The 27,101-nt window shown below is 42.5% G+C and overlaps 2 protein-coding genes across 27 annotated transcripts in view; one reads left to right on the top strand and one right to left on the bottom strand.

The window, feature by feature from the left end:
* BRD7 (bromodomain containing 7) overlaps positions 1–16,991 on the top strand; it is a 38,068-nt gene extending 21,077 nt beyond the window's left edge. For 2 of the 5 annotated variants that reach the window (XM_022555154.3, XM_089903024.1), the window contains 11 exons: positions 4,101–4,285; positions 5,280–5,403; positions 6,063–6,138; positions 8,624–8,731; positions 9,467–9,602; positions 11,719–11,830; positions 13,413–13,469; positions 15,509–15,623; positions 15,925–16,068; positions 16,284–16,427; positions 16,755–16,991. In XM_022555154.3, the coding sequence (XP_022410862.1) occupies positions 4,101–4,285; positions 5,280–5,403; positions 6,063–6,138; positions 8,624–8,731; positions 9,467–9,602; positions 11,719–11,830; positions 13,413–13,469; positions 15,509–15,623; positions 15,925–16,068; positions 16,284–16,427; positions 16,755–16,810 (1,257 nt within the window). In that variant the 3' untranslated portion in view covers positions 16,811–16,991. The remainder of the gene's footprint in view (positions 1–4,100; positions 4,286–5,279; positions 5,404–6,062; positions 6,139–8,623; positions 8,732–9,466; positions 9,603–11,718; positions 11,831–13,412; positions 13,470–15,508; positions 15,624–15,924; positions 16,069–16,283; positions 16,428–16,754) is intronic. The other 3 variants (XM_022555155.3, XM_089903023.1, XM_022555156.3) reach the window with 3 other exon arrangements.
* Positions 1,331–27,101, bottom strand: part of ADCY7 (adenylate cyclase 7) — a 79,328-nt gene continuing 53,557 nt past the window's right edge. For 18 of the 22 annotated variants that reach the window (XM_089903003.1, XM_089903006.1, XM_089903010.1 and 15 more), the window contains 7 exons: positions 26,182–26,272; positions 25,657–25,812; positions 24,820–24,966; positions 24,127–24,231; positions 23,624–23,738; positions 22,889–23,013; positions 1,331–13,916 (listed from right to left, as the gene is read on the bottom strand). In XM_089903003.1, coding sequence (XP_089759129.1) covers positions 13,671–13,916; positions 22,889–23,013; positions 23,624–23,738; positions 24,127–24,231; positions 24,820–24,966; positions 25,657–25,812; positions 26,182–26,272 — 985 coding nt within the window. In that variant the 3' untranslated portion in view covers positions 1,331–13,670. Of the gene's footprint in view, positions 13,917–19,826; positions 22,688–22,888; positions 23,014–23,623; positions 23,739–24,126; positions 24,232–24,819; positions 24,967–25,656; positions 25,813–26,181; positions 26,273–27,101 lie in introns of those variants that run through there. The other 4 variants (XM_089903017.1, XM_089903018.1, XM_089903013.1 and 1 more) reach the window with 3 other exon arrangements.

Raw genomic sequence — 27,101 nt, 5'->3', positions numbered from 1 at the left:
CTCTCTATTTCCCTTTGTAGGGATGGAATCCAATGCTCTGGTGAAGCACAGGAACTCCTTCGAGTAGAAAGAAACAAAATACACAAATGAACGATAATTTGGAATTGTCTCAAAGCCACCTCCGCACAGGAGCAGACTTTCCTTTGAAGGATAAGAACTGTTGCACCTAGTAAGGCATTTGACATGGGAGAAGCGTGTGCAGAGACGCAGACACATCATCATCATCAAGCTTCATGAGGGAGCTTAAACTGATAACTTATTCAAAACAGACATACCGTAGATAGTGGCAGAAAGTGACGGGAGTCTCGTCTCAGAGCGATGGCTGATGAATGACCTTGAAGGGCAAATTGAGGTGATCGTGTGCATCTGCCGGCAGAAGAGGAGAGCTCACAAGATAAATCACGTCTTTCGAGGTTTTACTCACAACTCTGTATAGGATGGAAAATTAACTGAGACAAACCTGGCACCTTATCACAGCGGGAAGTCAGAAGACTGAGTTCTAGTTTTAGCTCTTTTCCACTAACTTTTGGACCTTGGCCCACCCTGGGCCCATTAACCACCCTGGGCCTCAGTGTTCTTATCTGTAGAGAAGAAGGTTTAATCTGAGATCTCAAAGATAATTGCTAGCATTAATGTGCTGATTTTAGAAAGAACTAGAGTAAGGAGGAGATCAAAAAGCACAAGATGTGAGAGGGATTTTGCAAAGAGAAATGAGTGGGTATGAGGAGAAAGAAATCAGAATCAAGGGCTCGGGTTCAAATTCAAGGGAGTTAGAGAATAGTAGAAATGAGTCATGTGTAGATGCACATGGTTTTCCAATTTTTATGGTGATCATTTGTATCACAGTTTTACATTTAAAGAATTGCCTTGGTGCGCAGATGTCTTAGTGTCTGTGTGCTTGGCTCTGAAAGATTCTTGTATCCACTTAACGGAGGAAAGAAAAACATTTGGATTGATGTTCATTCTTGCACTCCTAATATTTAGACAACATCAATTCCACCCTTTGCTAGAGACTTGGGAAACTGTAATGTAAGCCAGTTACCCATCTTTGGCAAAATATGCAGAGGAAAGGGGAATATAAAATGTTTATCCCATTCTTCGCAGAAAAACTCAGAATCCAGAACCAAGCCATATTCCAGTTTTAAAAACCTGCAAAATACTTGCTATTTTTGTATTTGAAGTAAAAGTGCACCCAACAAATGCAGTGTTTAGTCACTCCAAAATATCTACATTGAATTTTTAGGATAAAGTTTAATTCGCAAACATAACATATCCAAGTAAAATTTTCAACTTTGATCTACCACTGTTTTCTCATCTTTAAATAATGTAGTTAATATAACATGTAAACGACTCCAGTATCTCTTGTATTTTATTGGGGATGGGATGGCTGGAAGCACAGGAAAGAAAACCTTTCTCTTCCACTTTCCCTTTTCTCTCTCTGTTGTCTTCCCTTTTTTCAGATCTCTTCCTGTTGAGGAGCCCTACGCATCCTGTGTTATAGCTTCCTGTTGACTGTTCTCTCCACCCTAGATGGGAGAGACCCTTACAGTAGTGATTTTTAAATGTTTAAATTTAGACCTTCTGAATTACTCTTTTAATAGCACATCTCCCAAGAGAGCCCAGTACACCCTTCCGTGAATGGTGTCTTTTCAAAGATAACTGTTTTTGAATTCAGTGTAAAGATTGTAGAGCAGTCATTCATCATTTTTTCAGTTACACACAAGTAGTGACTATTAGGTGACTATTAGTAGATGTGTTATTTTTATAAAAAGTGGACATATGCAGAATAATTCTTTTGATCTCCCAAATACTAAATGCTGCATTATAGTATAAACAGTACTATTCATAGCATAGTGGCTTTGGATCAGACTAATCAAGGTTCAGGTCCTGGCTGTGTTATTGAGACTCTGTGTGATCTTACGCAGGCCATGTAACCTTTCTCAGCCTTTTTCCCATCACGTAAAATGGCATAACAGTAGTACTTACCCTATAAAATTATACCTGCTATGTGAGTGAGCACTCAGTAGGTGTTAGCTGTTATTAATGGCAAAGAATCAAACCCTTTAGACATTTGTAAAATTGAGAATTAATAAACAGTATGCTGATTTGGAGACATTTTAGTTACCAAAAAAGAAAGACATTGCTTTCAAATTAAAATTAATTAAACTCAATTTTTTTCCATGACTTGTGTTGAAATTTAGAAAATTTCTCTAATTGAATTATTTTAATTTTATGCATATTATGTTTTTCTAAAAATCTGAAAACGTTATTAAATGTAGGTTCTGCTTTATAAAACTCTAGAATGGAAATTAAAAGGTTACTGAGAACTTTGTGATCTAAGCCCATTCATTTAACCAGCATTTATTGAGTGCCTACTATGTGCCAGCCTCCGTTTCAGGTGCTAGAAATAGATGAGTTAAGAAGTGGCTTAAGTGACATGCACAAGGGGAAACACAAATGGCCAGTAAATGCACACAGAAAGAATCACACACTAGTATTTTTTAAGTGTGTATTAAAATAAAACCTGTTTTTAAAAATCAAATTAGTAATTTTTTTTTAATGGTACTAATCAGTTTGCCAGGGATTCAGAGAAAATTTCAAACACTGGTGAAACTTTCAAATACTGTTAATTGTTACAGTTTTTCTGGAAAGCAGTTTGGTAGTACACATCAGAAGCCTTAAAAATACTCATTCCCTTTGACCTAGTATTTTTACTCCTAGTATTTATTCTAAAGAGATAGAGATTCCTGGAGACTTTTATTTATAATAGGAGAAACTTGGAAATAAGCTAAATGTCCAGTAAGGGTCGTTAATTAAACCATGAGACGCACATGGGATGAAATATTATACAGTTGTTAAGAATATTTTATGATACAGAAGGGAGATACTTGCAGTTTATTAACTGAAAAAAAAAAACTTTGCTTGTTACAAAATGTTCATTATAATTCCAATTTGCTAATATGTGTAATGCTTAGAAAAATACTAGAATGTTAAACCTGTTAACACTTTTCCTCTCTGGATAATAAATTAACAAGGTATTTATTTTCTCCTCTACCCATGTCTTTGTCTACCATAAAATATATTGCTTAAATAGTTTTAAGATTATTTTAAAATTATAGTCCAGTAAAAATAGGGTCCATTTCTTGAGGCTCTCGGTCTGTACTGCTAATATAGCAGAGTATGATGAAGAAAGTCCCCATCGTGAGAGGCAAGAGGCCTGGTCTTGGTCACTGGTCCTGTGACTTTAGGTGAGTCATTTAGCATTTCTGGGCTACACTGTTCTTATTTGAATGACCTCTGGTCCCTTCCAGTTCTAGTTTCTATTATTCCACAGAAGTCTTCCCTGCTGTTGCTGTGCAGCCCTGAGGAGACTGCAGTCCGTATTTTATCCAGTGACAACACTCAGAAATAAAACGCAGAATAGTCACTGGGAACAAATCTGCCTCTTTAACATTTGTCCAGAAACCTCAAGTCCTTAACCACCATGAAAATTTCACAGCGTATCAATGCAGTGGAAAATTCAGCATGTTTCACAAAACAGAAACAATACTTCTTTGGTTAGAACATTATGCACTCTGAAAAAGAAACTATGCTAGCAGCCTTTTTATTCTCCTTGAGGCCATGTTTTCACACAGAGAAAAATGCCAGAATCATCATTGATTATCCCAGGATACCAGAATGTAAGGGATCTTCACATGTTCACATGCTCTAGGTTTTAAATACCTGATAATTCTTAAATTTCAGAAGATAAAACCATTCTGTTAAATATACAACTTTAACATCCTATTAAACTAAATTTTACTTTTTAAATTTAGTACTGCAAAGAATACTTAGTATTTATTCACACTTTCTCTTCTGTGAACTTTTTGATGATGCAGCAAAGCTATAGAGCATTCTCTTACGTTGGAAATTATCTGCATTGAAGGAATAGACTTTATTGTCCTGGTTCCTAAATATTCTACTCTGTTGGTATGATTACATTTAATTGTTTTTCTTCCCTAGTTAATAACAGGATAAGTGCAAACTCTTGTGGAGGAAAAATGCATTACTTTCAAAATGAATGACAAACATTCAATAAGAATATTCTTGAATATTTTTAGGAGAGAATTCAGAGCCTGAAGCAGAGCATAGACTTCATGGCAGACTTGCAAAAAAGTCGAAAGCAGAAAGATAGAACAGACACCTCGCAGAATGGGGAGGACAGCGGCTGCTGGCCAAGAGAGAGGGAAGACTCTGGAGACACTGAGGCACAAGGCTTCAAGAGTCCCAAGAAGGAAAATAAAAAGTAAAGAATCTCTGGAATATTAAGGTTAAGCTGTCTTTTTCACACCAGTATCGGGAGAAAATACTGATTGGGGGCCTGCCTTGGGTCCATGGTTGGTTGGGTTTTGTCCTGAAAGTCCATTTTGATGATTTGATACCCTTCTTCTCATGCAAAGCATTATATGGAATTGTCCAAACACAGTTCAGAAAATAGTTCTGAATGTCTATTCTGTATGAAAGTAGTTTTAAAACCAGTAAATTACCTTTAGGGACTCATAATTGTCTGTGAGTTTATTTTAGTAGAACTATTTGTTTAAGAAAAAAGTGTATTCATTTCATTCCACAAAGGAGTTGAGACCGTACTTAAGCCTAAGCACAGTTAAAGCTACCTTCTAAACAGATGGGCTATCACTGAGATGTGTGCATGTTTTCCACTCAGTGTCAGCTGGTAGGAGCAGTAATGAGCCACTGGTCCTACTGGGCAGCAGCTGGCATGGCTGGACGCAGTCGTGTATATCCTGCTCACACCACTGCCTACTCTGATGCCCAGCACCTCGCTGTCAACTCTGGGAGAAGGGTTTAGCTAGCAGTGTGCGATTTCTGCTGTCATAATGCAAAGAAAGTAAACTTGTGACAAGTTTTTGTTATATTTCTAAGATTTATACATTTTAAATGTACATTTAATTTTAAATATTGAACTTAATAAATACAAATTGTGTGCCCCTCCCCTTTTAAAACATATTTGAGGTGGAGTTTCGTTTTTGTGAATCTTCTAAGAAAAACGTTTAGAGCAAGTAACACTGGACACAAAAAGGGAGGGAACTAGCCAACTACTTGGTTTGCCTTACTGTTGGTGTGTTATTAGGGCCCCTTACCAAGTCATTAAGGAACAAAGTTTTAATTGGTGTCAGTAGCGCAAATTTCTCCACTTCAGTTGTATTCATATTTGGAATTACATTTTAATGTTTTCATCTTACCTTTTTCTTTTTTTACTTAGTACTAATGTGTGTTTTCAGGAAAGACAAAGATGTACTTGAAGATAAATTTAAAAGCAATAATGTAGAAAGAGAGCAGGAGCAGATTGACCGCATTGTTAAGGAATCTGGAGGAAAGCTGACCAGGCGGCTTGTTAATAGTCAGGTGATCAAGCTTTTCCTTTCGTTTCATTACCTACTGATCCGGGTTGTCTGAAACTTAACAGTTTTTAAGTTGCTTGTGTCCTTTTAATCCATATCTGCCATAGAGTTCTTAAGGAGAACACTCACAAAAAGAAAAAGTAATAATATACCTGGTTTGTAAAGTATATAGTATTATCCTCTGTTACTGGATAAAGGGATTTGGGTTTGTTTGTTTTTTTAAGTGATGTTAATGTGTTCTAAAGTTGGAAAATGAACCACAGACTTAAAGCTTACAAAGAAAACATTTATGTACTGGTCTTTTCAAGTCATATTGTATAGCACGTTGGTTCTAAAACCAAATGAATTAATACATGACTTTGGGCAAGTCACTCCCCTTCCCTGGCCTTCAGTATCCTTTTTTAATAGAGTGAACAGAACTCGGTGACCTTAAGGACCCACACAGCTCTTCAAAATTCTGAGATTTCTCTAACCTTCATTTCTTTAACCCATCAACACCTGTGTGCATGGAGACAGGTGTGAAAGTTGATATCTGAGTATAGTGATGATCGCTACCTGTAATATTAGCTTGACTAAACTAAGGTAAGGTTTTCTGATGAGCAGCATATGTACATATGGTATATAAAATTGTTCATGCCATTTGAATACTTTGGGTCATTGCAGTGTGAATTTGAAAGGAGGAAACCAGATGGAACAACAACATTGGGACTTCTCCATCCTGTGGATCCTGTTGTAGGAGGTAAGTTCACAGAATTAGACTGTGCATGAACTTTGAACTTGATGCTAATTTGGAAAAGAGCAGTAACCCGGGTTAACATTTTAAAGCAACAAGTCTGAATATTGATAAACCTAACTGTATCATCATCCATAAAGAACTTGGCTAGGCATCGTGTACTTCATGCTAACAGCTAGCCTAACTTTATTTCATCCCAAATAAGTACTACAGATCAAGTTTTCTTTAAAATATAAAGTGCCTGGAATATCATACCCACCATTAACAAAGCCAAAATATTAGGCAGTCATTTCTAGCCCTGGTTTTAAGAGACTCTGGTATAAAGGCTCAGTTATTTCTTGAAGTATCTCAAAACCCTCAGACTATGGCGTAATAAATTTAACTTGACTTTTTAATTTCAGGGAATAAAATGAATATATATGCCATGTAGTACCTTAATGGGAATGGAATAATATACAGTTAATGACATATCTTTCACTGTGGTTGATAGAAAGTTTACAAAGGTTGGGGATCACTATTTTAGAAACTCAAGTCATACTTAACATTTTCTCAAATGATATTTTAATGGAAGTAGTATAGGGAATATTCTAAACCTTGATGTAAGAATGGGAAATTTATGTCATTCATCTGAGGGGGGAGAATCATGTGATAAGCATGAGAATATTTTATAAATATCTGTTTTCATACTACCATTAGGAGAGAGTTAATTGGAGATACAAAAATGAATAATGACAAAATTCCTGCACTTCAGGAAATAGTCTCCATTATTTATTGTTTGCCATGAGCAAGACACTGTCTTAGGAGCTTGAGGTGGAGCTAGGTGTAAAAAGGGAGCAAAACAGGAAGAGACAAGTCCCCCTTAACGTTCTGTGGAGTGGGGAAAGGAGGACACAAACAAAAAGAATCATGTAAAGAGATGGCAACTTGTCCACCATGAATCAGTACATCAGAGGAACAGAGCGGCAGAGTAGTAACAGGATAGATCCATCTCGTGTCTGGGGGTCAGAGAGGCTTCCTTAAGAGATGTTTAGGTTGATCCCAAAATGGTGGGTAAGGGATTGGGGAATAACAGGTAAAAAAAACACCTTGAAGCAGAGAAGAGCTTGGTGCATTTGACGCAAGCCTGTCAATGTTCTCTTTGAGCATTGCATTCCACTCTTGAAATGCTGAAGGAGAACATTAATAGCCTCCTTACTTAGAAGAAAAGGAACTGGTGCTACGTTTTCAAAACAAAACTCATTTTTTACTTTTATATGAGCTTTCCGTACGAACTTTTTAGGGTCTTGTGTCAAAGAAGATGCCACAGGGGAGAAAAATAAAAAAGAAAATGCCACAGGATTGAGAGCATTGCTCTCTGTAGTATAGCCGTGATGAAAATTTGGTGATGCAGCTAAGTTGATTTAGGTCACACCTTAAGATCTGCCCCTTTCTTTGTACTTGGGGTCTGGTCTCTGCTCTTGGTCTGGTTTTCTGGATTTCCTGCTTCTGTAGGCATTATCAAATGTGGCCAATGCTGACCTGACTCCTCACACACACAGCAGCTCCCCCAGGAGGCCAGTTTACTGGTTTAAGGCAGAAGATGTCCCTGGCTCAGCTCCATCCTCCTAGTTGGAGGCACTAGTACCAATTAGGACATCAGATTCCAGAAGATCTGATTTAGGTGTTTGAAGTTTCTCACAAGTGCGTTTATTTTATCACACTGATCACATGTGGCAGTAGACTCTATTCCAGGGTGGTCATGCTACAAAAATCATCTTGTCTCTTCTTCAAGAGAAAGTGTCCTTTCTGTTGGAATTTGTTAGAGACCACGTTTTCTCCTGATACCATCCTTCTCAGTTCTTATGCTTGTATCACAGATTTCTAGCATCATTACAGGGGTTCGTTCCTGGTTTACAGACCTCACATCTTTAAAGACTATTCTTCCCTGCAGTGCAAGTCTGCCTCAGATTAATTCAGATTCACTTATCCTGAATATATTATGAGTTCTTGTCTTTAATCATGTATTTTCCCTTAGTCTTTTACTTGACCTTTTCTACTGGTTTACTTGCATCATCTTAACATTAAAAGATCCGACCTTCAGGACTTCCCTGGCTGTCCAGTGGTTAAGACTCCACACTCCCAATGCAGGGGGCACAGGTTTGATCCCTGGTGGGGGAACTAAGATCCCACATGCTGCGGGGTGCGGCCAAAAGAAAAATTTTAAAGAAGCCCATGTTTAAAAAACTTTAAACATGTTTTTTAAAGTGAAGTGCAACATGATTATAAAGAATTCCAGGATGCAGTAGAGTATAATGAAAAGGACCAGATTTTGGTCCGCGTACATTCCTGCCTTTCTAAGCTCAGATTTCCTTATGTTAAAAATGGGTAGAGCAAGGGCTGCCCAGAGTCACGTGGATGGCATGAAGCAGTGTGCGCACAGATGCTGAGTGAGAGCACCATCTGTATCACTGCCACGTGAGCTGCCTCCACCGTGCTCACTCTTATGTTTTAGAACCAGGCTACTGCCCTGTGAGACTGGGAATGACGACTGGAAGACTTCAGTCTGGAGTGAATACTTTGCAGGGGTTCAAAGAAGATAAAAGGAACAAGGTAACTCCAGGTAAGGCTCCCACATGGTAGTCAAGTTTTTTCTCTTCTCTCTTTCTCAAGGAGCTGAGGAAAAGAAGCACTCTCTTTATGGTATTTTTGCAACATTAATTAGCTATTTTATTAAGAAACTGAAAAATCAGTATTTTTTTTTCTAAATTTATTTATTTTTGGCTGCGTTGGGTCTTTGTTGCTGTGCGTGGGCTTTCTCTAGTTGTAGCGAGCGGGGGCTACTCTTCGTTGTGGTGCGCGGGCTTCTCATTGCGGTGGCTTCTCTTGTTGCGGAGCACGGGCTCTAGGCGTGCGGGCTTCAGTAGTTGTGGCATGTGGGCTCAGTAGTTGTGGCTTGCGGGCTCTAGAGCACAGGCTCAGTAGTTCTGGCGCACGGGCTTAGTTGCTCCACAGCATGTGAGATCTTCCCGGACCAGGGCTCAAACCCGTGTCCCCTGCATTGGCAGGTGGGTTCTTAACCACTGTGCCACCAGGGAAGCCCCTGAAAAAATCAGTATTAGTATTCAAAATGAGTTTTGTTATTTCTTTTTTTTCCTCTCTGCCTTGTGGGCAAAGATTCACCTGAGTTGTGACTTCACAAATACATGTTTGGAGAAAATGTTTACCCTAAATTTGTATGCCAGTCAATGAAGTAGCAAAGTTAGAAGGGAATAATCTTTAATAAACAAAAAAATAGATTGACATACAAGCTAAAGAATGGTATTGTGGTTTTGTGTGTGTGTGTTTTTATCAACAGTGCTATACTTGAATTATGGACCCTACAGTTCTTATGCACCACATTATGACTCCACATTTGCAAACATCAGCAAGGACGATTCTGATTTAATCTATTCAACCTATGGGGAAGACTCTGACCTCCCGAGTGATTTCAGGTGAGTCACCGGTTCGTCAGTATTCTGAGTGCTACGTTGTCCTAAAATACTGATATACATAAGTGATCTATTGATAGACTTACAGAGTTATTCAAATGGTAGAAAATGTGTTCAGTAATTTTTTTAATTGACAGTAATTAAATAGACCCTTAGTTATCATCGTTCTTTAATAGAGACCATATATTTTAAAGAAAGAATGTATCTCCCTAATATTTTCTGATGTTGGCATCTGTAGTATTTTAATTCTTACAAAAATATCTTTTTAAAGATGCTTACTAAAATTCAGGAGCTTGTTGCTTCAAAATGTTGACGTGCCACCTGCTTTACTGTAACAGTTTTGTGTGTCAGTGAGTTTTTCCAAATTTGATCAGTTTGGGAAGCCACAACCCATTTTCCCCAAGATCAGAGGTAGGACATGATTCGATTCCTAACGCAACCCACATCCAAGCCTGTTTGACCCGTCACGTACCAGTAGACCATTGCAGTTACACTCAACTATCCCTTATTGTTTCTGTGGGAAGATAACTTTGTGTTCTTATTTAGGATGTTGGGTACTTTGCATCCCATCAACATAATGAAATGTCCTGATTTACTGGGATTCTGGCTTGGGGTGGAACACTGAACTTGGGTTATTCCTCCTTGGCCCTGGCACTTTGTTAACTTCGTCATATGTAAGAATTTAACCCAATAGATTAACCAGTCTCCTGGTGTTCTGACAAAGGGGGGATTGTTCACTTTTATATATGTATGGTGGTAGTGGCGGCAGTGTTTTTATAAGGCAGGGGTCCTTAAGTCAGTGACTGTGGTTTAAGATCAAGCCATTTGTATATCCTTTAGACCTCTTCTCACCAGCTTGAATAAATTCTTTCTGGATTATTCATCCATGCATTCCACATACAGGCATTGCAGGTGCCTCATTTTCCAGGCATTCGTCTAGATACTGGGGATTCCCCTGGGAAACAATGCTGACAAAGACCCATGCCCTCCTGTCAGGTGGTAACAGGTGTTTTGAAGAAAAGTAAAGAAGTAAAGGAAGATAGTGCTAGGATTGGGAGAGGGGTGCTGTTTTAAATAGGGTAGTCAAGGAAGGCTTTGCTAAGTGAACATTGAGCAAAACTGAAGGAAGTAAAGAAGCAAGCGTTGCTGCCACCTGAAAGAAGAACATTCCAGCCAGTGGAATAGCTGTGCGAAAGCCCTGAGGTGGGAACCTGCCTGACACATTTAGAGACCAAGAAGAGCAGTAAGGGACAGGAAGAGTAGGGGAAATAACTGGTGGGAGTAGATCTTTGTAAGGACTTGGCATTTTATTCTAAGTGAGATGGGAAAATATTGGTGGCTTTTGAGCAGAGTAGTGACCAAGTCTGGCTTATAATTTTAAAAGGAGCACTATGGCTGCTCTGTGGAAAAGATTGCAGGGGGGCAAGGGAAGAAACAGAGGAACAGCTGTCATAATCCAGATGAGAACTGGACCGTGGGAGTGGTGGCTGAGGTGCTGAGAAGGGATCAGTAGTCAGCCCGTAGGATTTCTTGACTCACTGAAGTGGGGTGTGAGAGAGCAAAGTCAAGGAGGACTCCAGGGTTTTAGACCAAGCCTAAAAGGATGACATTGCTCTTTACTGAGAAGGGGAAGATTTTAGAAGGACTACTTCGGGAGGAAGATCCAGCAACTCAATTTTGGACATTTTGAGCCTATTAGACATCCAAATGGAGCTGTCCAAAGAGTGTGGTCCAAACTGGAGGTGTGACTTTTAGAGTCTTTTAGTATATTTGAGAGTCCTGAGGTGAATACGATCACCTTAGGGAAGAAGTGAAGGGGAGAAGCAAAGAATTCCACAGGCTGAGCCCTGATCCCCTCCATCACTGAGGTCTTGTTTTTCTTTGAAGTTTTCCCCAGGAGCGTTTCCTTTTCATGGTGTTCTTGGTATTGTTTAATTCTCTTGTGATGATAACTTGATCACTGGTAAATATGTAAATACAGTGTTGTGTCCAGATGGAAAGTTTCACATCATGGGGTATAAATTAAGGGCATCTAATGAAACAGTTGCCTATGATAGGACGGTTACGCCAGTGGAGATGATTTGTATGAAAGTGACTTTCCCAACACTCTCTCTTTCAGCATCCATGAGTTTTTGGCCACATGCCAGGATTATCCATATGTCATGGCGGATAGTTTACTGGATGTTTTAACAAAAGGAGGACATTCTAGAACCCTGCAGGAGTTGGAGACGGTAAGAATGCTGCTAAAGAAATAGTGAGTTATCATTGGCCCTCAGGTGTTAGTCATCAGTGTTATGAAACCATGGGATTTACCAGTGTGACAGCTGAACTCCATTCCGCTGAAAAGACAGCCCAGCCCGGGTGGAGACCATGGGTGGAGGACAATGAACGGAAACGCGTAACTTGGCTACCAGGGTCTGTGAGGGCCAGAGGGTTGTCTTTATCTCCTCATCTTGGAAACGTAGGAATCAAAAACGGGGTTATAACTCAGAAGTCAGCTCGTGTTCTGTGCCCCAACAAAAAAGGAAGTCTTGCTCACTGGCTTGACATTAAGTTGACTAAAATGATAGGGAATGTCCTTTTCCTTATTACATAGTAATAAGACAGTGGTGGAGCCTCAAGTAAAAAAGTAACAAGCTTCCTCATTGCTGTATTGTATTAACACTTGTAAACTAGCTCCAGTTCAGTTGGACATAGTTCATAATCTGGGATAATTCAGAGACTTGGCTCAAAGATTAAAACCAGAAAGTGTTCCTTCAGTGTAGAGGAGAGTTGGTCTCCAGAATGTCCTTGTCACCATAGTTAGAGGAACCCTGTATCTCCTGGGGGTCATAACTCTTCCTGGTGGCTGTGACTGACTGTAGTTGCCTTGTCCTCTGCCCTCGCTGTACCTGTGGCTGCTGGTCCTTGGGTGACCTGTCAGCAAAGCTGAGTCAGCGCCTAAAGTTCAGTGAGAACTGCTGTACAGTCTTATATCTGAGCACATAAACTGCATTCTTCACATGACCTAAAACACATTCAGCTTTACATCAATTCAGAAATATTTTTACTATACCCTTCCCAGCAATTAACCTGAATTAATTAAAAGTCTTGAACTAAAATTGCATGTCTTTCATTTTGTTGATATGGCAATATATTTCAAATTTAAAGTTCCTCTGCCCTTTGATCCAGCAGTTCCTCTTAGAATTTATACTAGCAAATTAAGATAGAAGTTATATATAAGCAATACAGTGTTTATAATTTTTTAAAACTGGGAATCAGTTAAATCACAGTATAACCTTTCAAGAAAAGATAACAGATCATGATTGATTCTTTTGCATGATACATGTATTGTTCATATATGCAGTATCTCTGAAGACTAGGATTATGGGAAGTTTTCATGTTCTCTATAGCATTTGAATATTTTACATTCTCTGCTGTCTGCAAGTGTTGCCTCTTTGTATGCAGAATACACCCTGGAGTACTCCTGTCTTCTCTTTGTCAGAGATTTCAACCACCTATTGCTGAAAATAAGGCTCCATTTATTTAGGTCCTTGTATGCTATTTACCAAGTATCTTCTTAAACATGTACGTTGCTTCTTGATTGGTCATAGAACTATCAGTCTTAAAGTCACCAGTAATATGTACTCTGGACTCACAAAATACTCTCAAAATGCTAGTAATTATATCTAATTCATTTTTGGTTTAAAAAATTATATTTTGATAATACGTATTCCTTTTATCTTGCCGTGAAACTCTTGACGTTTTTCTATTTTCCTTGATATTTGCCTTTTTATATGTCTTTTAATAAAGTGTTTTTCTTTCTCCTTATAGTCATCTCCTGAAGATGAAGGCCAAACTAGGATGCTTGACACAGCAAAAGAAATGGAGGTGATTATATTTTTTTACTCTTCATAAGAAATATTTAAATGGCGAATAAGCTAAAAAGCCTAAATGATAAAGCTTTTATTTTAAAAGAAAAATATTTATCGAGTGTCTCCTGAGATCGAAGACCTTTTTTTGCCTGTGGGGAATGTAGTAGCAGCGAGTGCAGTAGATAAGCACGCACGTAAACAAGGGAGCCAAAGCCAATTACCGTACAGAGTAAATGTACATGTTGTGGGAACGCAGGTTGGGGAAACCAGCTGCTTTGGACAGCTGAGGAGATCCTCGCCGAGGGACTTCCGGATGAACTGGGTCTAGAAGGATGAACAGGGTTCCTGCAGCACAGGGCCAGGTGTGTGAAGTGGGTAGAACTTCATGTGTAATGACCTGAATAGATCTGAGCAGGCAAGGCACATGTGCAGAGCACCCAGAAAGTGAGTGACCACAGGGTACCTGGAGAGAGGAGGAAAGGTATTGAGGACCAGATGATGACGAGTCATATATGCAGTGCTTAAGAAGTTGAGATTTTAGAAGTTAGACTGCTGTGATCAAATGTGGAGGCGAGAGAGGGGCTGGAGGGAGGGGACCAGTGAAAAGTTATGGGACTTAAACTGCTAGTTAACTTTTTGCTTAGATACAATACAATGGAAGAGAATGAAGGTGTACAATAAAGAGAAATACAGTAGAACTAAAATTGACAGGACCTGCACGAGGTAGATATTAGTATTGTTAGCTCATATTCGACATACAGGAAAAGGAGCACACCTTTGGCAGGGAAAGAAATTTCACTTGGTTTCAGGGCTGGTGAGTGTGATTTGAGACATCAATGGAGGTGTGGATCTGGAAGTCATTGGTGTCAAGGTAGAATTATTGTAGGTATTAGGTGACTGAGATTGTCCAGGCAGAACACGTAGGCTGGGAAAAGGCTAAAGAACAGAACCTTGGAGAGACCAGTAGTTAAGGTGGGAAAACCACGGAAGACTAATGCAGGAAAGAGTCCAGTAGTGTCAGATGCTGCACAGAAGCCCAGTAAGAGGAGACCAGCAGGTGTCATTTGTAACCTTTATCAGAGTAATTTCAGTAAAATGGTGGGGACAAGATAAAGGTACCGTGAGTTAAATGACTGGAGGAAAACTGGGACATTGAAGATCAGAGAGATGTAAGCTCTTTGAAGGGAAAGAAAACTTGAAGATGTGAGATCAAGTAAAGACAGATGCAAATGTAGATGGTACTGACAAAATCCTGTCATTTTCCAAGAAAGGTCATGTACTTGGTGAGCAGGCAAGAACGAAAGAAAACTTCAGAATGGGAAAGAAAGCTGGGTAAGAAGTTTATTGATTAGAGAAGTAAGGGCCCAGCCGAAATGGCAAACCATAAGTATCAATATGTACCGATACGGTTTTCTCCGCCACACACTTTTAGCCCGTATGTCGGTAGAGAAATAGGATGTTCAGACTGTCCGAGCTGAGAGTGCAATACCAAAGTATAAAAGGAACCATTAACTTTTGTTTACTCATTGTCAGGATTGATCTGTTCCTAAAAAGCAGTGTTGGGGTTATGGAAAACTCCGAGTCTTGTGATTCCAAAAATAAAACTCCACCCTTTTTAGGATTTTGTTTCTCCCGTGCAATACTACAGCCTGGCTTTGGGGCCTGGAGGAGACCCAGGAAGTATCTTATTATGTTCAAGATCTACCACAGGGGAGTGCAAGTGTATAGACTGAAACACTGCCTGTGAACCTCAGAAACTGCAGCCGTGTCACAGTCACCAAAAGCGCTTCACAGTGTCGGCAGTAGCGAGGCTTATCTTTAGAGTGGTGATGAAACAAGTGATGCAGATTGTGTAAGACACACCATTCCATTACCAGGAAGTGTGATTTATGGACACTTTTGCCAGGATTTCGGAATGGCATTTTAAAGGTTTTTATAGGCATCAGAATTATAACTCTATAGCTTGGCTTACAAACACAAGCCATCTTCTTAATTTCTCATTCTAGCACTGTCAGGGCTTAGCAAGCTCAATTAATCTTTTTTTTTTTTTTAAAGCAGATTACAGAAATCGAACCAACAGGGCATTTAGACTCCAATAGTCAAGACAGGCTTACAGCACTGAAAGCAGTAGCAAACTTTGGAGCTCCAGTTGAAGTTTTTGACTCGGAAGGTAAGTGTCTCCAGAGGGTTTGAAGGAAATACTTCATGACACAGGCAGTCAAGATTTGATGTCACAGTAGCACAGATTAACATAGCCATTCACTACAGGAACATCTTGACTGGCCATGCTTCAGTGGAATAGTAAAGCATGTCTGTGGTGTTGATTTCATTTGAGGGGGATTACTCCTTTGAGGAGAGAAGACTAACCAATAAATAGCAAAACCCCAGAGCATAGTACTCAATTTATTGCACAAGATCAAATACAAGTATGTCCATGTTGTCCTTAGTAAGTTATTTTTCTTACCACACAGAAGCTGAAGTGTTCCAGAGGAAACTTGATGAGACCACCAAACTGCTCAGAGAGCTCCAGGAAGCCCAGAATGAGCGTTTGAGCACCAGACCCCCTCCCAACATGATCTGTCTCTTGGGTCCCTCATACAGAGAAATGCATCTTGGTATGTTGTACCTCTGGTAGGAGAATAAGGGTGCTTAAAGGGAAAATTTCTGAGTAGTGATACCACAATAAAGTAACACTGAAGTGAATACCATGGGCAGTTTATTTTTTGCCACTTATATATTTATTGGGCTTTTGTTTTTTTCTTTTTTAAGTTATCTAAAGGAACCACATTTCAGTACCTTGAACTGTCTTTATGTTGATTTTTCTTTCCAGCTGAACAAGTGACCAATAACCTTAAAGAACTTGCACAGCAAGTAACTCCGGGTGATATTGTAAGCATGTACGGAGTCCGAAAAGCAATGGGGATTTCCATCCCCTCCCCGGTGGTTGAAAACACCTTTGTAGATTTAACAGAAGGTACGTGCCCTGTGTTTCTGGGAGAGTGGAGGGCTAATAAGTGTGAGTAAAAGTAAACATTGGTCTTCCCCCTCCAAGTAACACCTGAAAGGTTTTGTCTCTGCTGTTAACATATAAACTATTTAGTTTTCTTTCCATCCTGTCTAAGGAATAAAGATTTCACCACATTTGCCAAAAAAAAAAAAAAAAAAGCCACAGTGATGCACCTAGTCTTTAACCTTGAACATAGTAAAGAAGGGCTATCAACAGTTACCCTTTTTTTACCGTCACATACCTTTTCTAATTAAAAGGAAAAAAGTACTGAATGAAGGGGGTTTTTTCTTCCAGATTTTGAAGAACCGAAAAAGACTGATGTTACTGAGTGTGGACCTGATGGGATTTGAAGCTAACTGGTATTTGATTATATATTATGTATATATTTTTTCATTCTTAACTTGGAAATGCTTTTTCAGAAGATATTAAATATTTGTAAATTGTGTTTTTAATTAAACTTTGGAGCAATTAATTTTAATGTTCCAGAGATTGGACTTCTATTAGGTAATAAAGCTGAACCTGGGACTGTGAGCTGTATTGTGCATATCAGCTAAGTTACCCCTTCACCTTTCCCTGGGGCTAAATCTGAGGATGAAATGATAGAGAAAATCTCAAAAAATAGAACAGCCTTTTTATGACCATCCATTAAAAGAAGTTCCCCCAAATAACTGAAATCCCTCATTTTGCCACATTTGCCGTACTTCTCATTAAGGAAATTATAACCAAATGGTTCCTGACTTACCAGATTTCACCTTGATGATTTATTCAAAAAGTGGCCTTGTGAGGAATGAATGATTTTGACCTGTTGCCATACTGAGCAGAAAGTGGGTGGGAGTGGACCTGGGCAAAGTTCTTGCAGAGCAGTGATAGTGCTGCTTCCTTATGTTTCACAGGCAGGACCATGACTGAGAAACTCTTCTTTAAAATCCCCATCCAATGAGATTTTCCATTGTTATGCCATGAAAACAAATACACTTAAAATAACTTTAGAATTTACTAGTGTGTCCCCTGTATACCTGTTGGGAATGATGTCCTTATGTAGAAGGATTAGGGGCTTCCCACCACCACAGAAAAAAAACAAACAGAACATATCAGGAGTTTCATAGCACTAACTTGTCTAGTGTTCCTTTTTGGTTTGTTTTTGCCATTTGTCAGAGGGTTATTTGGAACTACAGTAGAAGGATAAGCCAAATAAGATAACAAACTAAATCATCCATGAATACATAAGGAAATCACCAAGCTTAAAGGAAAGTTTACGTTTCTATTTACTGTTTCTCACAGGTTACCTATGCTTCTGCCATACACCCTAAACTAATACTCATCTACTTTTACCTGAAATGCAAAGGTCAAGTGCCCGAGCAGTCTGATTACTTAAGTAGGAGACGATGATGCGGTCTTCTTCTATAACCAGGCACTAGACTGTAGCCTAGTTCAGTGAACAAATTAAGCTTAAGACCCTACTCAGACTGCATGGAGCCCTTCTATAAAACATCCAGGCAGGAAGCTATTTTATTATTTTCATGACTTTGAAAACTAACACTTAACAAGTAGGGTGAAGGAAAATTGAATCTCTCAAGAGAGTTAAGATGACCTAATCTTTCAAAAACATACTTGAAATCATATGCCAAGAGAATTCAAGAATCAGTTCAAATATGTATTTATCAAGTCTTTTTAGAGTTTGTCTCTCAAACATAATTCAGGCAGTAACCGACTCAAACTTTAGATCTACTTAGCTAATAAGGTAAGTTCCCGAAGACCAAGAAAACATTTAAATTCAGAACACCGTAGGAATCAGGCTCCCTGACTTCAGACTATACTACAAAGCTACAGTAATCAAGGCAGTATGGTACTGCCACAAAAACAGAAATATAGATCAGTGGAACAGCTTAGAAAGCCCAGAGATAAACCCACGCACATATGTTCGTTCACCTTACCTTTGATAAAGGAGGGAAGAACATACAGTGGAGAAAAGAGCCTCTTTAGTAAGTGGTGCTGGGAAAACTGGACAGGTACATGTAAAAGTATGAAATTAGAACACTCCCTAACAAACACCATACACAAAAATAAGCTCAAAATGGATTAAAGACCTAAATGTAAGGCCAGAAACTGATATCAAACTTAGAGGAAAACATAGGCAGAACACTCTGTGACATAAACCACAGTAAGATCCTTTTTGACCCACCTCCTAGAGAAAGGGAAATAAAAACAAAAACAAATGGGACCTAATGAAACTTCAAAGCTTTTGCACAGCAAAGGAAACCATAAACAAGACCAAAAGACAGCCCTCACAATGGGGGAAAATATTTGCAAATGAAGCAACTGACAAAGGATTCATCTCCAAAATTTACAAGCAGCTCATGCAGCTCAATAACAAAAAAAAACCAACCCAATCCAAAAATGGGCAGAAGACCTAAATAGACATTTCTCCAAAGAAGATATACAGATTGCCAACAAACACATGAAAGAATGCTCAACATCATTAGAGAAATGCAAATCAAAATTACAATGAGATACCATCACACATCAGAATGGCCATCAAAAAATGTAGAAACAGTAAATGCTGGAGAGGGTGTGGAGAAAAGGCAACACTCTGGCACTGCTGGTGGGAATGTGAATTGATACAGCCACTACGGAGAACAGTATGGAGGGTCCTTAAAAAACTAAGATACGACACAGCAATCCCACTACTGGGCACATACCCTGAGAAAACCATAATTCAAAGAGTCATGTACCACAATGTTCACTGCAGCTCTATTTACAATAGCCAGGACATGGAAGCAACCTAAGTGTCCATCATCAGATGAATGGATAAAGAAGATGTGGCACCTCTATACAATGGAATATTACTCAGCCATAAAAAGAAACGAAATTGAGTTATTTGTAGTGAGGTGGATGGACCTAGAGTCTCATACAGAGTGAAGTAAGTCAGAAAGAGAAAAACAAATACCATGTGCTAACACATATATATGGAATCGAAGGAAAAAAGGTCATGAAGACCCTAGGTGTAAGACGGGAATAAAGACACAGACCTACTAGAGAATGGACTTGAGGATATGGGGAGGGGGAAGGGTAAACTGGGACAAAGTGAGAGAGTGGCATGGACATAAATACACTACCAAACGTAACGTAGATAGCTAGTGGGAAGCAGCCGCATAGCACAGGGAGATCAGCTCGGTGCTTTGTGACCACCTGGATAGGGAGGGTGGGAGGGAGGGAGACCCAAGAGGGAAGAGATATGGGAACATATGTATAACTGATTCACTTTTTGTTATAAAGCAGAAACTAACACACCATTGTAAAGCAATTATACTCCAATAAAGATGTTAAAAAAAAAAACTGACAAAAAAAAAACCTTGGGACATCAGGTTTTCCAAATTGCTAATTTAATCTCTGAAAAGCTAAACAAAGGAGAAACACTGGTGCTTTATAAAAATGAAATTATAACATTTTGAAACAAATGTTACAGGTCTATAAATATTCAGTATATAGAATAACCCCTAGTCATTTGCATGTACTTTCTCAAAGCATATTTCTGTACATATACACAATGTATACAGTGGTTAATGAGCTTGTCTGTTAGGAAATGTTCTTAATAAGTAAACCAGAAAACTTCAGGTGTGATTTTCACTAGCATCAGTGAGGCCACCTCAGTAGAAATCTGAAGCAGGTCCCTGACCCATAGAGAACGTCAGTGTTAGGAAAGATACTTGTCATAAAGCAAAATGACACCTGTGAAGAAATGACTTGGTAATTGGAAAACAAATTTTTGAAAAATAACTAAGTGATTTTTATGGTCAGTTACACACTATGATCTGATCATCAAAAACTCAAAACTTAGGGACTTCTCTGGTGGCGCAGTGGTTGAGAGTCCGCCTGCCGATGCAGGGGACACGGGTTCGTGCCCCGGTCTGGGAAGATCCCACATGCCGCAGAGCGGCTGGGCCCGTGAGCCATGGCCGCTGAGCCTGCGCGTCCGGAGCCTGTGCTCCGCAACGGGAGAGGCCACAACAGTGAGAGGCCCGCGTACCGCAAAAACAAAACAAAACAAAAAAAACCCTCAAAACAATATTCTTATCTGAGCACAGTGAAAGAAAAATACATATATGGTAACCAATTATTTTTTAAAACTCCCAACTGGGATTTCTTTGCCAGAGGAAGAAAGTAATTTGCATATTGCAAGAGCAGAAGTATGCCCACCTCAGAGAGGCCCAGCACACTGATGTGTGTCTACACCATATCCGTGACAGAACCTTCCTGACTTCCCAGGAGAGCCCTATTGAGCAGCCCTGGTCACTCCTGATTTTAAGGGTATAGATTTCAGCATAGTACTTAGATGAAGAATTGGTGTGTAAAAAAGGCAATTTAAGTACGGCTTATTTCCCTTACCAGCGTTTTCACAATGCAATTCCTTTAGGCCAGCAAGTTCTTGTGATTTATTCCTACCTATTCCAGTTTCATGCAGAGCATCAGAGCTGCCACTAGCCCACCCAGCTCCCAACAAGACACAGCACCAGCAGGCAACAGCTTGGGCTTCAGTCCCCTCCCTGCCCGTGGCTGGGGTGCCAGCTCACCCCACAGCCCTCCGTCCCAGGCAGACCTGGCTGCTCAGTCACCTGTCTGCAACGTCGTGTAATCTTTTGAAGCCTCACGTATGCAAGGTTTTCTGTATAATTTCAGGGGAGTTCATGGATGACTTCTGGCTAAGAATTCCTGCTGGATAGTGAAATCCAGCTGTATTTATCAGAAACCCCAGGGATACTGTGGTTATGAGGCAATGACGTCAGTTCAGAAAACGGAAAGGGCAGTTTGGTTATTATTATTTCTCACCTTGAAACAACATAGGTAGACTTCTTTCCATTCTTTTAGAGCTAAAGTGCTGTAAGACACCACCTCACAGACCTGGCGTCTTCCCTTGCCTTGATTCATTCAGTTGAGAACAAGGCCATCTGAGCACCTGTGAGAGGGCTGGCCTCCCAGATACAGGAACCTCTACACGTGCTAATGCTGAGTAGATGCTCTTAGTTTTGAAGCTCTTCAGAGCTAGCTATGAGGACTGAAGGAAAGGAAAGAACTACAGGCTGTCCAGCTTCTCTCCACACAGACTCCATTCCTTTCCAGTACAAAGCTACGACAGAGTTGAAGGTTGCAGCGGGTGCTCAAAAATGCATGAGGAGTCAAGGAAGGGCTAAGAGCTTATACCTTATTTTCTAGGCTTTTCTCATATTAAACCTAATCTCAGAATTCTGGCTTCAAAGTTGTTTGATTCAAAGCCAAGGCTGTGACACTCCTTGCCTTCCTGCTATGAGCCGCATTCCTCTGAGCTCCATCCCACAGCTGAGCTGATCTCATATGCTCACACTGGACAGTGGTCCCACTTACGTGTCAGTGGTTACAAAGGCAGAGACTACGCTGCAGAGAAGATAATTTGTCTAGCATCTCAGAAGTCATTTAAAGGATAAGAAATACCTCCATTAACAATGTATCCATTTAAAACAGACACATACCAAAGATGACAAGAAGTAAGAAGTGTCCACTGGGGGGTTTTCTCCCAATTGCTTGAAACCATTTATAGATTTAAAACAAGCACCCTTTCAGCTCTTTACCAGAATGCCTGTATGAGAAACGTGGACTCTTCTAGCTGTTCTGCTGGGGAGAAAGGAGTCTCCACCCATCCCGGACAAGAAAAGAAAGACGAGTCTCGCCTGTGCAGCTCACAGGCCAAGGGGGAGTAGGGGTGGGCAGGGGTCTCCAGGTCATGCTCTGAGGTCTCATCCACAGCACCTGGGGGGATGAGGGTCTAAAACTCACAAATGAGCTGTTCCCTGCTGTGCTGGAGGCCGAGTTGCAGACTCCCGACAGCACAGAGGTTCTGGCTGCCTGTGTGTAAGGCTTGGTGGTCGCCTCAAGCTGAGAAATCCTCTAGTGCCAGTTCAAGGAAGCCATGCACAACCACCTGCTAGGGGTGGTAATGGCCAAACCCTTGGACTGCCTTTGTGACCGACGTGGGGCTGAGCCTTCCCCCTGGCTTGCTTCAGGGAAGGAAATGGGCTTCCAGCACGTTCTGCGCCTACCTAAAGCCCTCAGTTCAGCCCCAACCCTTGAAACTTGGCAGTATCCGTACAGACAAAGTAAGTCCGCAGTTCGCCTTTGCCTTTGACATTAATCAGTCCGCGGCATTCACAAGAGTAACCGAGTCCCTGGAGGATGGCACACGTCTCTTCAGTAACCTGAAAAGGAAAAGAAACCTATGTCTTCAGAAGCAGAAAGAAAATCTGCTGTGGGAGGGATGAAGAGAAATCGGCCGACGGGGTCTGGTTTCCCTCGAGAATTCTGTGGCTAGAATCCCACAGCTGACTGATGCCCAGGCTCCCTCACCTCCGGGAAGTTCTTTCCCCCTTGGGCACAGGTTTCCCCAGGTGAGCTTTTACCTGGATTTTCCCAAGTTCTCCAGTGCTCTCCATTCGACTGGCAACATTGACCGTGTTTCCCCAGATGTCGTACTGAGGTTTTCGTGCCCCAATCACTCCAGCAATCACGGGCCCATGGTTTATGCCTAAAGAACATGTTTGCAGTTAGCAGATCATAGAGGCAAAGCCTCAGGCTTATAAGGCCACAGAATCCACCCGACAACCACAGAAAGCGTTGACAGAACAACTGCAATGAAGGTTGGAAGGGTGCTTCCTGAGTCTGACAGGAGGTGGTACTTGGGATGGGAGGAGAGCGCTCCCTGGGCAGTTCTTTTCCAGACTGTGCTGGATGTGAAACCTGAGTCCACTGTTAACACTTCTTGTATCTACTAATCTTTTGAACAGTAAATGGGCTTTGAGCACAGACCCCGTTAGCTAACAGTGACTACTTAGGTTAATGATTTTGCTTTGTTCTCAGTGTATTCAAGGTCACCTCTTTACAGCCAGGGATTTGGGCTTTCCAGTCCCCGTAGTGATACATTCCTGTTTACTTAAAACTTGCCAAGGTAACTTCATAAATAGTAGGCAAAGAATTCTTATTACCCAGTCACTGGGGTTTTAAGATCAGAAAGGGATTTCTAAAACTTTTCATAGCAGATGGCAACATACACCGGACTGAGAGTGGATTTGCCAGGAGGCAGGAGCTGCACAGTCCCACCCGGAGCTCAGGCCCAGCCCGCCTTCCCAGGACCTCACCAACTCGGAGGCGGAAGGAGTTGAAGGAGTGCCGGTTGATGCCATCCAACTTGCTCATCAGGGCGGTGCTGAACTCCACCATGATGCCGATGTGGGCATGCTGCCGCTCCAGGTCCTGCAGGACAGAGCACTCCGTGGGGCCAGGCCCAATCACACCCCGTCTTCCTGCCTCCACCGGCTGTCAGACGGACGCTCCAGAACACCCTGACCTGCTGAGCACTGTGTGCCAGCCTGGGCATGAAACCCATGGGGGACCACTGATGGGCAGAGATGTACCGAGGCTCCTCCACAGAGGGTCTAGGACCTGCTCCCCCACCTAAGCTCCCCTCCTGGTGAGGGGCCGCCTGCCCCAACCCCTCCACCAAAAGGCTCCCTCAGGCTGAGCCATGAGCTCCTCTGCCCTTCCCTCAAAGGAGGGGGCACAGAGAGGTGTCGGTCTGGGGCTGTCTTGAATTTCCCCTCATCTGGGGCTGGGACATGAGACCACCAGATTGCCTGGGTACCTGGTTCTCGTGCCCTGAGGGGATGCTGAGCCCTGCAGCTGCCATGTACGTGCTGCCGATGGTCTTGATCTTCTCCACACCACTGAACTTGGGCTTTAACAGCAGCTATAAGACGAAAGGAAGCAGGCCATATAACACAGCTGCAGCCCAGGCCTGTCCCAGGTTCTGAGAAGGGTGTAGGATTCTCTCCCACCACCACTCCTAATGCAAACATTTCTCATGCGGGGCCCTTCCCACCTGAGTTCACACCTCCATACAGGTGGGGACACAGCCTCTGGGTTCTCTCCCTGCTGCTCCCTCGTCTCTGTTCCCTGACATTCCCTGTCTCTTCCATTCTCATCTGGTCTCATTCCTGCGAAGGAGCAAACACCCCACCCAACAGTATCTACACAGGAATGTCGATTATTTGCAGCTAAGAGTTAAGCCCAAACTGAGTGACTTCCTTTGAAACAGGTTGCTAGCATGGGCTTAGCAGGAAATCAGACTGTTCTACAACCTAAACCTAAGCAAGCTGCCCCTCACAGAGAAGATAAATTACATCGTGACAAAACAAACAAGCAAACGTGTAGGTACGTTTTATAATTTGTGTACCATGTGTTCTCCCCAAGGGCGCCGCAGCACACGTGTTCAGTGGGCGCAGGGTGCCCCCGGCCCCACCCTGCCCTCTCCAGGCTGTGTGGAGGGAGGCCTTACCTCATCAAAGTCAGCTATGATCTCGTTCAACAGGCGCAGGCACTCCAGCCCTTCCTTGTTGACGTCGCACTCCGTGTAGAATACTTTGAAGTCCGGCACGGATGCAAACATGACACACACGCAGTCATAGGACTGATGGTACCAGTCCTGGATTGGAGGTGGGTAGAAACATGACCCTGTGGCCACCAGACCTCGCTGGGGCAGGTGGCGGGGGGAAGCAGACGGGAGGCGATTCCGTGCGCTCCAGGAACAGATGCTGGCTGTACATGGGACTCAAGTGGGGGCCGTTACAAATAGGAGATTCTGAATCAATGTGTCGGGGAGGGTCAGACTCAGGTTGGTTTGGGGCTCCTTTAAGTACCCTGGGTCTGTACAGCTGGGCTTGAGAACCCGTGGGTGGCAGAAGGTAACAGGAGGCCTGGGATCCATGCCCACTGGGCCCGAGTTTCCATAGATAAAAAAACTCTCTGCTACACAGAATTGGTAAAAATGCATGTTTTCATCAACAGATGGTCCAGATTGCAAATACCTGGACATTTGATCCTTGCAACCATCCTGCCAGCCAAGTACTATCAGCCCCATTTTATAGACGTGAAAATCAAGGCCCAGGGCAGTGAGAGATCTTGTCCACAATCACACCTGAACCCTAGTCTCCGATCCAAAGCCTGTGTTCTTACAGCTAACACCACACATGGTCTCCTGGGCGCATCAGTGAGGCCAAGAGCCATGGAAACCAAGTGCAGAAAGCACCTTGTAGCTATAGCGCGTCCCTCCACGGGACTGCATCTGTACCGTCAGTCTCCCTGTCCTAGTGACTGAGCCCCCTCTCACCCACACCTCATTTAACTTGTCACCAATGAAGTGGGCGGCCACATGGGCTGGCAGGACATTCTCTAGAAGAAGGCGGTTCACATTCTCCATGGTTTCAAACTCCTCGTGTTCCTTCTTGAACTTCTTCTTCCACAGACAGTCCAAGCGGCAGTAATAGTCAATCTGCGGACAGAAGGGAACATCGGTGTCCCGGCAGCAGTGAGCGAGGGCAGAGTGCACTCGTAACCCTGGGGGCTTCGGAGCCGGCCCATCAGCACTGCAGCCTGTGCCCCTGGCAAACGTCCCCAACTCAACAGCCACTCCCCAGTCAGCCAAGTGACCCACAGGATTAAATGTCACTCGTGTCCTGATGGGAGGTAAGGACACTTGCCCAAGGACCCCGACCCAGGGGACCGGAGGTCCCCGAAAGACTGCAGTCCTGTGTGCTGCTCCAAATCTGAGGCAGCCCCAGCCCCACCCCCGGCCTCTCCAGAAAGAGGTACAAGGAGCCAGGTAGAGCTAGGGACGCAGAGGGCGCCTCCTGGGCCGTACCTGTCTGGAGAGCATGATGAGGGTGGTGTAAAACAGGACCAGGTAGAAATTGATCATTGTCTTCAGATCCCATGAACAGGACGGGGAGCTGCTGGATATGAGGGGAAAGGCAGGCGTCATCTCCACTTCTGCCCAAAGCCCCCCACATTCAGGGGATGGCACGAGGCCCAGACGCAGGACCAGCCCACGGGAAAGTGAACAAGATGGGAGATTGTTGCCCTTGGAGCTCACATTCTCGGGGTTGGCAAACAGGACGCTTCAGGTTGTAAAGAAAAGGGGGACGTACAGTTGACAGGGAGGTGACATCTGAGCTCACACCTGGGTCTCAAGGGATATTCATGGCGAAGTCTGAAGGAAAGCACTCTAGGCAGGCAGGGGAGCGGCCACAGGCCTTGCAGGTCAGCAGAAGCAATGTGCAGGTGCAAGCCAGATCCACGGGAGCACACCTAGTTCTGGGTCCCCAGGCTCCTGCCTTTTAGTTCAAGGGGAGCCAGGCCCCCGCTCCTCAATCCACTTGAGGCCCAGAGCCCCCAGAACCACGCACACGCCAGCCCCTCGCATCAGTCTGGGAAGAGACCAGAGCCAACTGCTCTCTCCAGAGCTCTGGAGACCCAGGACATGGCGCAAACAGGGGACTGGGCTACAGCTGAAGCCTCCGCCTCCCGCCCCCAGGCTGGCCTAGAGACAGGGTAACCCAGGTGGCCTCCTGGGACCAGGGACACCCCCTGCAAATGAGTCACACTCAGCTCTGAGTGCTGCAGACCCAGGGCCTGAGCCTATCACTTCCCCTTCTGTAAAGCGGAAACCATGCCACCTGCCGGTCCAGCCCACAAGGTGTCCGGTCCAGAGGGGACTGTGAATGCAAAAACACCTTAGTTTGAAATGACACTAAGACAAGACAAAAAGTGCTACGATGGGCC

Source organism: Delphinapterus leucas, chromosome 20 (genome assembly GCF_059928025.1).
Source record: "Delphinapterus leucas isolate spDelLeu-1000000601 "Yukka" chromosome 20, BTC_Dleu_Yukka2, whole genome shotgun sequence".
Lineage (NCBI taxonomy): Eukaryota > Metazoa > Chordata > Mammalia > Artiodactyla > Monodontidae > Delphinapterus > Delphinapterus leucas.
Note: the sequence above shows the minus strand (reverse complement) of the source record. Positions and strands in the feature narration are given on the sequence as shown.